The sequence below is a fragment of the Perognathus longimembris genome, chromosome 2, assembly GCF_023159225.1.
Source record: "Perognathus longimembris pacificus isolate PPM17 chromosome 2, ASM2315922v1, whole genome shotgun sequence".
In the NCBI taxonomy this organism is placed as follows: Eukaryota; Metazoa; Chordata; class Mammalia; order Rodentia; family Heteromyidae; genus Perognathus; species Perognathus longimembris.
Genome location: NC_063162.1, coordinates 106,479,496 through 106,494,540, shown reverse-complemented (window position 1 = coordinate 106,494,540; position 15,045 = coordinate 106,479,496). Strand labels below are relative to the sequence as shown.

The 15,045-nt window shown below is 34.5% G+C and overlaps 1 protein-coding gene across 13 annotated transcripts in view; it reads left to right on the top strand.

Annotated features, from left to right (window-relative positions):
* The window catches only part of Magi2 (membrane associated guanylate kinase, WW and PDZ domain containing 2), a 1,248,503-nt gene that overhangs the window by 684,811 nt on the left and 548,647 nt on the right, over window positions 1-15,045 (top strand). For all 13 annotated transcript variants that reach the window (XM_048339896.1, XM_048339895.1, XM_048339899.1 and 10 more), the window contains one exon: window positions 6,574-6,693. In XM_048339896.1, coding sequence (XP_048195853.1) covers window positions 6,574-6,693 — 120 coding nt within the window. The remainder of the gene's footprint in view (window positions 1-6,573; window positions 6,694-15,045) is intronic.

Here is a 15,045-nt window from a genome sequence, read left to right as displayed (position 1 = left end):
GTCAGCTCTATTTGTAATCTGAATTGGGAAAGCAACTATAATTATTTCTGCATAAAAGTAAGTTGAAGTTCTTGAAATAATTACATAGCTTAACTATTTCTCCATTTGAGATATTAATTACCTTTGTCTACAAATTACCATTGTACAATGCTTCATTTCATATCACGTGTTTGCCTTAATTTTTGAACCGTATTTATTTCCAAGGAGGTGTTCATAGCAATCCAATTGATTTCTCCATCATCAGTCTCTGCCTCGATAACTGTTTTAACACTACTAGACAGCATTCATTTTGGACACATAGATCTGAAATCATGCTTTCTAACTCTTGTTGTTAAAAGTTCTCTGCCTCAAGTAAAATTAAATGGCCCAGCAATGAGGTTTTATGAGCATTTTCACACTTTTCAAGTGATTTCAGATGGTGACAAATTTCATTCAATCTAGGCAATGGGCTTTACCTATTTTGCATGTCTATCAAACAAAATGGAAATAAAAAACCTTGCAAGTAAGTACAGGGCATCATATGCCATTATATATATATATATGATAAACGTATATCATATATATGACAAATGGAATTTATATCTTAAGTTTCTTTACACCCAGATGACACAAGATGCAATTGTAACTGATTTAATATTTTGGCTATGATAGATTCAAGAAATATGATGCCATCAGTATTTGTTAAAATATTTATATTGCTGATGGTGAGGCTAAAATTACCAAAGAGGAATATGTATGTTGTTACTATGCTGTTCAAGGGTTCACCTTTTTTGTAGGTTTTTATATCTATTATTGACCTTCAAGCATGATTTTAAAAAAAGTTGATGATCAGCTAAATGATGTTTTAATTCAGGATCACACACATAAGACATCAAAAGAAAACTGGAATTCAAATGTCCTGAACTTTAACATTAAGAATGCTTTTATTGGGACTGGGATGTGGCTTACTGGTAGAGTGTTTGCCTAGCATGCATGAAGCCCTGGGTTCTATTCCTCAGCCCACATAAACAGAAAAGGTTCAAAGTAGTACTGTGGTTCAAGTGGTAGAGTGCTAGCCTTGCGCAAAAAGAAGCCAGGGACAGTGCTCAGGCTCTGAGTTCAAGCCCCAGGGCTGGCAATTTGAAAAAGAGTATTTTTATTACACCCTACTTCCACCTTATTCTCTTAAAAAAAATAAGGATTGATATGAGACAGTTTTTGTGCAAATCTCTCTGTGTGTGTGTGTGTGTGTGTGTGTGTGTGTGTGTGTGCATATACCAATCATCAGAAAACTCTAAAATTTAAAAAGTAAAATCCTATAGAGGTCACCAATGTGTTCAATTAACTGACATAAACAGTGAAATAAGTGAGATGTCCTCCTGATTCTTTCCAAAATATAAGTAGGCTGGGTGGGTGGGGGGCGGGGGGGTTCTGTTGCCTCCCAGGGGTCTCCAGCTAAGCTGAGAAACCTGAAGCTCACATGTATTAGAGATTGCTATTTCCCTTCCAGATTTTTTTTTCTGAAGTCTCCTTTCTTCAACCTGTTTCTCCATATCTTCTAGTTAGTAGGTAGAAATAGTATGTTCAACTCTAGGATTTAGTTCTTTATAATGCGCAGTCACTTTTCAATTACCTTTATTTACTCTGCCTTCTTCATTTTAAAAAATGTTCTGTAAAGTGTAAGGGTCCTGTTTTGTGATATGTCAAATATATATCTCAATCATATGAAAATGCTGCATGGTTCATAATTAGGGCTCAATACTTACAGTAAGAACTCATGGGGAAAAGACTGCAATCACTTCTGATCTTCCAGGCAACAGAACTTAGTGGATAACCCTTGCAGAGTAGTTACTGTATGTTAGACATTGTTTTAAGTATCTTAAAGAGAATGTTCAATTTGTTCCTTACATCCACTCTACAGATTCAATTTACATGATTCTCACTTCATAGATTAAAGCCTGGCGTTCATAGACGTGCAGGACTTTGTTCCACATAATACTGATGTCAAATGATAGAGCTCTAATAAGACAAGCAGTTTGATTTCACAGGACACACTCTTATCTACAGCAGCAGGCAATTTATAGGTAGAGTCATCTTTTATTGTAATCGATAGGATCTGGGCTTTCTCTGACTCTCTTTAACTCTTAATCTTTTCATCACCCTTTCCAACCAAATTTCTTGGCCAGAGACAAAGTAAAGAAGCTGCTATAAAGCGACAGTGACCAGCATCCTGTTTCAGGGCTAGTATGACAATGCCATGGTAACTAAGGGAGGAAGGCCCACACACCAGGAATAAGGCTACCACCTGGTCCAGGAAGGTAGCACCTACATCAGAAAGAGAGAGGGACAGACAGAGAGAGACAGAGACAGTTGGAGAGGAGGACATTGTGAGTTGCAAGACTCCCCAGTGACATGGAATAAAAGAGCTGGGACAGGAGTAAGAAGTGACTGTCATGGAAAGTTTCCAGCCAGTATGACTGGAAGAATGGTGACAAAACTAACAGAGGATCAAAAAGGAGAAATCAGTTTTCATCATGATATTTTCCCAAAATGCTGTCAGATTTGCCACCTGTGAGGGTGGAATAAAGACATTTTTAGACATGCAAAAATCTCACAACAACGTAGTTTCCATGCTACCTATGACAGGAAGCTTCTGACAGATGTGCTTTGCCAATACGAGGGTGGAGACCACAAAAATAGGCATGGGATCTGGAAGAGAAGAGCTACATACAGCACACAGCCGGGGTGAAGGGAATCTTCAGGCTGGTGGCAGCTGTGAGGATGTGAGCCCAGACGAGGGGAGGCTAGAAGGCCTCAGTGGTTTCTTTAGCAAGGTATATTTGCTGAAATGCTAAGTATATTTGTATATTTCAACAGGGAATTTATTTAACAAGGAAGGTGTTCATTTGTTGAAAGAATGATTCATATATGGAAAATTAAATGTGAACTATAGAGTAATCAACATGAAAGAAAAAGCCATCAATGTACTACAAGATTCATTTACATCGTAGCACAAATGTAAACACTAGCTTATAATCTACACACGTGTGTTCTTCTAGAAGAATGAGGGAAGGAAGAAAGGAGGAAATGATGTGGATGAGGAAGTATTATTGTGGACAAATGGACAATTAAATTCTCATTTTATTTACTAAAATATCAAATGAAGAATAAAATACCAAAAATATCAAGTAAAAATTTTAAAAATCCTAAATAAATTATTTAGTAATATGGAGGTAAAGTGAAGAATCAACTAAAATAGTTGAGTGTGATGGCCCTGGAGGAAAAAAAAAAGGAGCTATAGAACTAAGAATGTAGGTTAAGTGAGAAGTCCTGGGTTCAAGGCCCAATACCACACACATATATGCATCCACACACACACAAACACAGAAAGCTGTGTGTCTCAACACAAACTGAAAGTAGTAATAAAGTTTTCTTTTAAAAAAACTTTAAAAATTGTTTATAATTACCTATCTACATACATAGATTTGATTTTTTTTCAAAAATTGGATTTTGTAATAAACAGAGAAGACTTTTAGCACATTGGATAGATAATTCTAGGCAAGAGTTAGTCATAAAAGAAAGATAAAAATATAAATACAATGCAGAAATGGAAAAATAGGAACTAGTAGATTATAAGGAAGTTCATTTCATCTAATCTCTTGCTTTCCCTAGAAAAGGAGCTCAAGTCTTCCAAAGGAAGTGATAGCAAACAATTATCTAAAATATGGTGGTAATGACATAGGGAAACAAGAAAATGCATTAAAGGGTTCTCAAGTATCAGAATCAGACATATAAAGGTTATATAACATGACTTGGCTGGGACTTTATAGTTTTCTGTAGCAACTGCAGTCAATGAATGAACTTGAGGGCTTACTACAAAAGCAAGGAAAAGTTACAGGTTTTTATAGGACCTTATTAGTTATGGAAACAAATGAAGTCAAATTCTGGGAAGATAAGAGTAAAGGAAAATTGGAGGAGCTGTAGATCATAGAAAAAGGAAAAGAAAGAGAAGAGAGTGAGGGATTGATGTGAAGATCCAGATTGCAGGCTATGAAGTTGAGGAGTAGAACTTTGCCACTCAATAGTGAGGAAGAGGGAGGTGAGTGCTCAATCTAAGAAGGCAACCAGCTTTAGGCAGATAACAGCAACAGGTGACATGGATGCATCACAGAAGCAAGAAATCACATAGGCCAGGCGTACAGGATGGAGCTGTGGAAACATTCAACAAGCCAAAAAGAGCACAAGTACCTTTGCAAGAATTTAATATAGGCAAATTACTCCAAATAAGTCAGTAGCCCTGAAAATTGTCCTCGAGCATGCAATCCTGTGTTTGCTTTCTACTAAGAATGCACTGCCTACTGTACTGCAAGCAGTTAATTAATCAAAGCATGGAACTTCTGGAATATGCAGAGAAATTAGAATGGAAAATTGAGTCTTTGTTTCCTGATTTTGCTTAATGATTAGAGTGTGTTCAAAATAAACAGAAAAACAAATTGATTGCCAAAAACCATGGTAATGCCCTTTTAATTCACTAGAGTTAAGCATTTAAAAGTCAAGCTATTGAAAGCTAAAGTTCTCATAACAACATTAATTTGACAGCATTATGCACATTAGGTGTAGGAGGTTTATATTTTGTAACAGAAAAGCAGTAGTAATTACGACAGAAAATGTTTAAATGCTTAGTTAAACCAAATGAAATAACAGATTTCAAGGAAAGTCATTAAACATGGCTGTAGAAAAATAATGTTTTGCAACCCCCAAGGGAGGGATCCTTCAAATCTTTAAAAATCAATATTATTTGTTTTCTATCCCAAATCAATTTCTTAGCACATTGTGCAATCTGACATTAGTGTGTGCTTTTCATTTGCAGTTTAGACTTCATCTTAATGCATCAAAAAAGAAAAGAATTACTTGGCCTCTTTCATTACTTTGTTGATGAAGATTTTAAATTCAAAGAGCAAAACTAGTGTCAGGCAAGGTGACTTACCCTTGAATTCTCAGCTATGAGAGAGGCATATACAGGAGACTCATGGTCCAAGGACAGGGAGACAAAAAGTGTGACCCTATCTGCAAAAGAACCGAAAGCAAGAAAAGGGCTAGAGGAAAATCTCAGGCTCTAATACCCTGAGTTCAAATCCCAGTACCACCTAAAGAAAAGTAAAAATGAATCTAAGAATTCAAAATACTTTTTGTTAGGCATATACACAACCTGGTGATTGAAATAAGAACTAGTACCTGTAATGCTATCACCTTTTATATTTTTTGGGGTGTGTGTGTGTGTGTGTGTGTGTGTGTGTGTGTGTGTGTGTGTGTGTGTGTGTATCTGTGTGTGTATTTTTATTTTATTTTATTTTGGTTAGCCATGGGTTTGAACTTAGAGTCTGGGTGCTGTACCTTAACTCTTTTGCTGAAGGAGAGCTCTCTACCACCTTGAGACTGAGCACCACTTTTAGTTTTCTGGTGATTAATTGGAGATAAGACTCTAATGGCCTTTCCTACTCAGGCTGGCTTTGAACCACAGTTTTCTGATTTCTGCCTCCTGAGTAGCTAGGATTATAGGCATAAGCCACCAGTACCTGGCCTCTCTTTATATTCTAATATCCTTATTTGCATATAAGCATCGTGTAAATTCCATCTGACCATGCAATATGCCCTACAGCAATGACACAGAAAGAGGAAAAAGCTTAGGGCACAGGTAACCTTGCTGACATTAGTTTCTACTCTCACATCATGAGCTGGACTGCAGGCAGATTGGATGGGGCTCCAGGCAGGTGGTCTTGTCAACTTGACCCTCAGTAGTTCCGGTTCCTCTGTTTGGTATCAAAGAAGCAGGAGCTCTGGGCCATGTGATGACCTCTGGGAGACTGTCACCATACATCCAGTCACAATTAGTAGCAGTGATAAAGGAAGAAATAAAGGCCATGTAGGGGAGGTATTGAAAAACCTAAATATTTCTTCTTCTGAAATTAGATACTGTATTACCAATCTTATCTGACTAATACCATTTTAATTATTTCTCTGCTCCAGGTGAACTTATCTAAAGATTTTGTGACTCTTTAAATTCAATGCAAATTAATTTTGGGTGTAAAATTAATCAATAAAAGCCAACAACTTATCTCCCCCCACAGGAAAGTACTTCATGGACTTATAAAGATAACTTGACCTTTTGCTCAGATTTCAACTTTCCATTGTGTTTTATGTCATAGCACAATAGTCAGTAAAACAATAGCAGTCTATTCATCAGTGTGAAATATGTAGATGCTTGAGCATGCAGACTCCTGGCCCACTCTTCAGCCCACCTCTTCATGTGGTACAATAGTCTGTAGTTCTCCCTGAAGAATCTACACAACCACATTCCATGGCAATGAACTCTGTATAAACTTGAAGGAAAAAAAAATTCTTTGTATGTTCACTTTCATCTTTACCCTCTGTTATTTTCTGTTGTCAAACAAACAGAAGGACAAATGTAATTTGCCAAGCTCACAGGGTGTCCAAACAAGTGTTATTGAATATTCAGAAGTATGGTGGTATTTCTGCAGTTCAGCAACAAATCACTTAGAATCTTTTCTTTTGTTTCAAACTCTCCTTTTCCAGGCACTACAAGACCACATAAGGAGGGCGAGGTCCCTGGAGTGGACTACATTTTCATCACTGTTGAAGATTTTATGGAATTGGAGAAAAGTGGTGCTCTCCTAGAAAGTGGGACTTATGAAGGTAAGCACAACTTCCTTGCAGTTGTGCTTCGCTTTCCATTATGTTTTTCATCTGATTGAATCACACCAGGGAGGGGGGATACAGTGGGCTGTTATGTGTGGTTTTAGAAACAAGTAAAAGTACGTTTGAATTGATATATTTTAAAATGCTAAACTAGATAGATAGATTATTTGGTTGATTGATAAATAGATAATATTTGTGATTGTTCTCTGAGACTAAGCTGTGATATTTCTGATCTTCCAGATAAAATGTCTTTGGCTGGCCTTTAAAGGAGGACAGGGCTAGTTCCCCAGTCCAGTCAAAATTAGTGTAGTTTCTCAGGTTACTGCACCTCTCGGGCTTTCACTTGCTTTCCATGCAAAATGATTAGTTAGGAAAATCCGATATGTAGGTGAACAGCAAATCTTCTCAGGTTACCTGAGTTGATCAAATACATGCAGGAATGAAACCCAAGCATGGAATTAAAGAATGTTATTTTCAGCTGAGGAGATGAGTGGGGTTGGGAAAGATAGAGGAGAATGATCAAAGGAGTGATATTCAATATCAAGATACTTTATTCTCATAAACTGACATGTTGAATTGTAACCCCTTTGTATAACTACTTAAGGATAAATAAAATGTATTTTTTAACAAAAAGAAGTATATTTCCATGGAAAGGGTATTGTAACACAAGGCAGAATCTTTCATTTCCAATGTGGCTGAATCATAACTGTAAAATACTGTAAAGTGCTAGCACTGGAAAATATAAATAATATTTGTATGATCATATTAGTACATTTTGGGCAACATTTATGTGCATATAGTTAATATATAATGAATTTACCTGTGTGCAGTACAACGAGGTTTTATAATAATTTAGTTTTCTAAAGTAGAAAATAATACTTTTCATTCCAATGTCGAGTTTTGTATATGTAACTATATTATTATCAAGTCCAAAGATGAATCTAGCTTTACTGAACTACAATTAATAGTGAATGGTATTAAAAACAGAATTCATAAAGTTTGTGTGACTGCTGAGCTCACTCTGTATCTGAATTCTGCCATTTTCCATCAAATTAGCACCCCAAATAAGCACTCCATTTCCTCTTTCATTTTCTTGGTGGCATAATTCAGTGGTCTGTAGTTATTCAAGTGCTCAGTGTTATGAGCTTATTAGAAATCTTAAATGCTCTTCCATTGTTGGGCATTCTTAAGACAATTTAGCCTGATCCATTCCGTAGTTACTTATTGCCACATTTCAGGAAATAGGCCAAATTATCCAGGAAATACTTTTATTTGTTAGTACTATATTTTCTTTCTATTGTCAAGTACAGAAGAGAAAAGAGATCAATTTAAAACATATTAAATAAAGAAGCACCCTTAACTTATACATGGAAAACCTTGCCTATACAGGTTACAAAAATATTTATATCAAGTAAGAACAAAAAAATAATGAATTTTATAAAATATTTTCCTGTGGGCTCTGTGACATTTAATAAGAGCACTTAGTTTGTATGTATGCAAATAGTTACCTTATTTACATATCATAGCTAACATAGAGAAAAAACACTGGCTTGGTGTACATAATTAATGCAAGAGCAGAATGATGAATGACATGACTTCTTTTTGTTCATGAAATGAAGATTTAGACTAGGTGTATATAAGCTGAAAATATTAATCCAATTGTTCATGCTCAATTTCCTATACTCTTATTATTAAATAAATGTCACAAAAATAATAGTAATATTTAAAAATATGTCCTAGATTAAATGTTCCCTCAAATAACTTTTGAGGGAAATCCATCCAAACATAACTAAGCTTTGTGAGTCAAAGTAAATAACTACACCTCTCCTGTGGACATTTTAGTACATTTTTATGCCAATTTGATTATTTCCCTGGGGAACAGAGAGCTAATTATCAACTAATGAAGCTTGTTTTCTCAGGTGACTTTGTCAGGCCATCGATAACATTATTTGCAAACATGCAGTGCAACTATGGATAAAGAACAGTCTCTTTCCTCAGCTCACATAAAACAACTAAGAACAGTATTAGAACCAGGATCTTCAGCTAAGGAACCAGTAATATTTGTCTTCTAATAAAACCACTGCATCCTGATGGATGGGTCATAGGCTCTAGACTTAGGGGTACTACTATTTCACATAATGTTTGTCAAGGAAATTCAGGGGCTCCCTTTCTGCTGTTGGTTCTCTCATTAAGTAACATCATGTGCTACTTAACCAGACAAAGCAAGACCTGAAGACCTTCGCACTCAGGTTTTCGCAATGTCCTGTAAGGTTTCTTTAGAAAAGCTCAGTCTCCCTTATGTAGTGCCTGTGCCCTCACTCCCTTTCTTTTCTTATTTATGCTTTCTCGTATGGTCTCAGTTCTTTAGAGCCCTTGGTCTTTGGTGTCTTCTGTGAACACACCAATGAAAATAAGAAGGAATTTCATTACTGCCAGCATTAAGATTACAGAGCTTCTGTAATTGTGCAAGGGTTCCTACAACTGGAAGGGGCTCCACAAATCCAGCCTGGAAACCAGAAAAGCCAGACTGCTAATAAATATGTTGTATTTACAAGAAACAATAAAGAAGACCTTTTGTTTCTTCTTCTTGCCTGTCTTAAGCACTTCCCACACAGTACATTTCTTGCTTGGAATATTGAGGACTGGTTCTTTTTTTTGTTCTTAGCAGCTATCAGAAGAATCCTTTATAAAAGTTCTCTTCAGCCTCCCATCAATGAGAAAACCAATTTCTATTGTGCCTGTGTTCTAGTCCCATCATTTGATTTTAGAATAGAAAACCTATTGAATATTTGTGAGGAAAAATGTGCACTTTTAGGCCGTTATCTTATTCGTACATTTTGTCTCCCTGACAATGGTTCTAATTTTAATCTTTGTAAAGACAGACAGATAGATGATAGATAAATAGATAGTTAGATAGACAGACAGACAGACAGACAGACAGACAGATAGGTAGATAGATAGGGATTTTTCCATTATTTCAGTTTTTAAATCAATTTATTCTCATAAATTATAATTCCACCTCAGAAAATCTGAGGTAAAAAGAAATTCTTTCATTTTCACAGAGTCTGAGAAGAAAACCTTAACAATATGAGTATGCATGCACCCCCATGGCATAATTTTACTTGTTTCTTAGTCTTTCTTCTACCTCTACTCTGCTGGTCTGAGTGGCTCATTGAAGCTTAGTATGAACTGCTTTGCATAGTCTTGCCTGTGAATGGCCCCAAATCCTTGATTATGATGCTGACTCTTAGGTATGTTGGTAAAGGGAACCTTTTCTGTGATGTGGATATTCTCATCCTCACCTTTGATGTTCATTCAGATTTAAAATTCAGTTTATAGATTGCATTATTAATAAACCTAAAAATGATCTAGTATTAACTAATATAACAAAGTGCAGTTGCAAGCCTACCACAAAGTACATGAACAATGCTATGGACCTTCCTATTAAGGCAGAAGATGTAGACTTCATATAAAACAGAAAACATCAAGGTATTCTGAAAGAATGCATATCATTCATTTGGAATTGAGATCACATACAGGTATAGTTGAGACACCAAGAGGTAGAATTAAATGAGTAATTTTGGCATTCTTTTTATTAATTTTTATTTATTTAGTTTGGTGCCAGGATTCGGGCTTAGACCCAGGGCGTTGGCATTGTCCTCAAGCTTTATTGCTCAAAGTGAGCACTCTACCATTTGAGCCACACCTTCATTTTCAGGATAGTGTGTGTGTGTGTGTGTGTGTGTGTGTGTGTGTGTGTGTGTGTGTGTGTGTGTGTGTGTGTTTGGAAATAACAGTCTCTGGTACTTTCTTGCCCAGGCTGGTTTCAAACACAATTGTCAGATCTCAACCTTGTAAGTAACTAGGATTACAAGCATGAGCTTCCAGCACCTGGCCAGTACTGGCATTCTAAAGATGAAGCCCTCTAAAGATAACAGCACTTAAGAACTGTGTGAAATTCTGACACAAGACTGAATCCTGCTTAGCCTCTCTTCTCAAATTGTTTGGAATATTAGTTATGTTTTTCACTACCACTCAAACCATTTGTTTGCTTCAGGCTATGTTCTAAATGTCAGCATCATTTATCTCCAGATCCCCTGAGCCATGCCTGGGCTGACTTCACTTCATTTCCACATTGAAATTTTCCAGGCATGTTCTGAAGGAGTATTTTCATTGCTGGATTCACTACCATAATTTTTCCTTCACACTTTTCAAATAGGAGATTCTTTCCAAATTAGATAAAAGATCATTGATTCTAACCTTACATGTTTTCTCTAAATGGACATAAACTCATTTGTAAAATCCTTAAATTTAAGATAATCAAATATCAACTGGTTACTAGGGCATTTGGACATAACAGAGTGCAGCTAGGTTCTTTATTTTCACCTGAACTCTGTGATTTCTCTTAGTCACAGATTCTAAAGTACTTATGGACTTAAACGACTACACCTGCTACTATATGCCTAGTTTCTTAAATGATTTCCATAATAGAACTTTGAAATTCAAATTCAAACTTTGAGCCTCAAATTCAAATATCTCACACCTATCTATATAAAGAAGTTTATATATTTTATATACTGTATACTTATTTTATGCTTTGTATGCCATATATAATTTCTGAATCTTAAAGAAATTTGAGTATTATAAATAATTTTCTAAGAAAGTAATCCAAGCATTGCTATAATAAGAGATTTAACAAATGCTGCACACTTATATTTGAATTAGCTGACTAAAATCAATCTTAGGACTTTTTAACTTAACCTCAATGCACTTATTATTGAAATTTTGAATATCTCCTCTCAATCAAGCCAGAACTGAATATATAGAACTATTCAATCAAAATAAAATAATTACTGACACCACAGATAGGTTTTTGAAAAACCATTTTCCTATCAGTCTAGAATTCCAACCACTGAAATGTATTTCCTATAGGACCGATCAACGCTTAAATTGATGCCAAGAATTTTGTCATCCCAGGAGACTAAAATGAGATAAAATTTCATTTCCCTTTTTCCTTATAGCCTGTCATAAGAAAAATTTATTATGTAAGTAATAACCCCCATAACAGCACTATTTTCTTGGAGTTTGCAGTTAAAATGATCTAGCTGTTATATGCTCAGCGCATAGTATTTTTTTCTCTTGATACTGGTTTCTTATTCTTTTGTGGGAAAATGATCTTCCTATTCTGGAAGATTTCAGGATGCAGTTGAGTGCAAATTTTGAAAGCACTGAGCATTCATAGAAAACCCACAAATTGTTTATTAGATCAGCAGGGAAAAACATATCTAGTGAACTCACTCCCCTTGGGGATCTTATAACACCAGTTGTTTGTTTGGGTTTTGGAAAGTGATTCAATTTGTATTCAGATTTATTGACAGTATACTTTTGCATGCTGCTCTGCTTCTCTATAATATGCTAAGTCTAGAAATGTTACTCTTCATTAACATGTGACAAAATTCGCTCTCTTTTTTTGCCTGAAGACTTTTGTAAACCTAACTTTCACAAAATATGCAATGTAAATTTCTTAGTTTTTATTTTCTCCCACAGGAGACTGAAAAGAACAAGCAATAGTTAATTTATTACCATCATGTAAATTGCATATGAACATTATTTAAACATGAAAATCAAAAAGAAAGAAATGATTTTTCTGTTACCTAAAACACGTGTTTTATTTTTTACCTTTTAAGCTTTCTTTAGTTTGCTTATTCAATTAGCTTCAATTCAGTTAAAGCTGAAAGGAACAGGAACAACCTTATGGAGGGCAAACTGTTGAAACAGTACCAATATTCATGGACATAGTATTCATATGTTTGACTGTCTCACACAATATTAGATTAAATATTCTATAATAATAGTAGATGAAATCTAGTGTTTAGGAACTACAAAGTTCATAATTTAATTCATTTCCCTCAAGCCCATGTCTTTGATTATGATGATTTTCTTAGTAACTTTTATCTGAAATACATTGAGAATGTAGTTGGGAAAAAAAAAACCTGCCCCTCACTGAGTGGGAAGAAAAAAAATGACCCAAAAGTTAAATTTTACATTTATTTCTCTGACTACTTTGACCAACAAAACCTATTTGCTTTTGCTGATTGGATATTTTCTAGCCCTTTAATTTGTTTTCATGTATGGACAAAAAAATGGGTAGGGATATTGATAACATTTAAAAAACTGATATGTACATTCTGTAGCTGTGGATGAATAATGCAAATTATTTACTGGATATGACAGTTCTATAACTTTCAAAGACATTGAGTTTATTCCTCTATAAGCGGCACAAAGAAAATCTTGATCAATTAATTTACAGCAGTAAATTAGGGTGATCATCAGTGGCTCTTGTATATTAAATTTTAGATTTGACCTACATACTTTCCTGAAGCAAAAGATTTTATATTCCCCCAGCCATTTTCAGTGGGGTTCTGAAATCCCTTTGGTGTCAATGCTTTTCAGAGTTGGAGTCTACCTATCAGTGAAATAAAAGTTATAGCCGAACATCTTATTCCACATCAATAATTTTTGTATCTGAATTTTAAATTTGAAATAGAAAACCTCCTGAGCTATTTTATTATGTCTTCTATGTTTCTGAGCTGAGGGACAGTGGAGATTAGAATAAAGGTGACCTCAGATCTGTTTTTCTCAAAGGGAAGAAACACTCTCAAAAATGGCAAAAAGCAAAATTCTGTCTTGTTTTACTAAACAGACAGAGCCTATTTAATCTCAGTCTCCAGCAGGCTCAGTAGATATCAGTTTATACACTCTTTGTAGATTGAAATTTTATTCAGGTTGTGCACTATGAAACTTTGAGTCCAACATTTATTATGATACAGAATTGACAGGCACACTGAGTGGTTTGATTAAAAATTACTATGTGATAGTTCAAAAGAATATCTTGCTTCTTGTATTGAAAATTAAGCATGGAGTCATAGAAGATTCATATCATATGAAAATTTATCTTGGTCGAGGGTTTGGAAGTTTTAGTTATTATGGCAGATCATAACACTACATTAAAATGAAATTTTCAAAATTTACCACCCTTTCAAGAATAATAATTTGTTCTCTTAGGTCTGTTATTCACTGTATCTACATGTAGGAAGCAGACAAAATTAGGATCAATTAGTCAACATATAACTGAATTAGAATTTCCATTAGTAGAAGTCTTATAAAGAATTTAATAAGGTGAATTTAGAGGAACTAATAGAAAGCACTAGTTACTAATATAACAAAATCAGAAGGTTTATTTATTCTATATTTACCTTTATTTAAGTTACATTGACCTTCTTTCTATTTCTTAAACACATTATGTACATTTCTACCTACCTAAGGTTTTTAGGTTTATTATTTATTTTTCCTAGATTACTCTTATTTTAAATGATGTACATGAGTCTTTTCACCCTTTAAGATGTTAATCTGAGTCTAAGAAATTCTTAGCTAAACATCTTGTCCAAAATACACTTCCTGTCATTCTCTATCTGCATTGAAAAGGGGGGAATATTCATTTAAATTGAGTACCACATCCCCTGAGAATTTCAGGTAAACTGGATGCATTTCTTAACCAAACATCTTAACCGCTTTCTGTCACAAAGTTACTTATTTTACATATATACACTTACATTCAGAGTAACATTTTATTAAACCACAATAATTGATTTATAAATTCATTCACAAGTGCAAATAAAAATCCCAATGCTTTGATATGCCTAGGTCATTTCAAGCATATACAAATATACTTAAGAAAAACATGACTAGATAATTTCCAATTATAATGAATTGGGAAAACACATTTTCCGAGGTCCCAGAAATGTTTGCCACTATTTTTCTTTAGTCTGATTTCTTGTGTATGATATATTTGCCAAGCAACTCAAAGTACTATTATGTTACCAAATTATTGTAACTTATAACATATTAATAAAATGTAAAATTACAAATTCATTATTCTGTACAATAGTGGGTTTTTTTTTTCATGTCCTGGGATAGTCTTCTGCTCCTGAAGTTCTTGAGGGTGAATACATAGATAACTGCAGGTAACTTCGTTCAAGGTTTATGTTTATAAATGGAAAGAAAATAATATATGACTATCTTAGATTATTTTCATAAATAATCCAAATGCATATTTGTGATATATACATATCTTAATATGTAAAACATAATAATCCAAATACATATTTGTGATATATACTTATCTTAATAAGTAAAACATAAGGCAAATGTGTATTTGCCTTATTACCAACATTTTTAATTCAGAAATATATTTTCATTCATGTTCATGATCCTATGTTTTCAATGACCTTCATTTTAATCTTTAGTCTCTTAGAACTATCTTTATTTTATTTTTGCCTTTTTAATGTG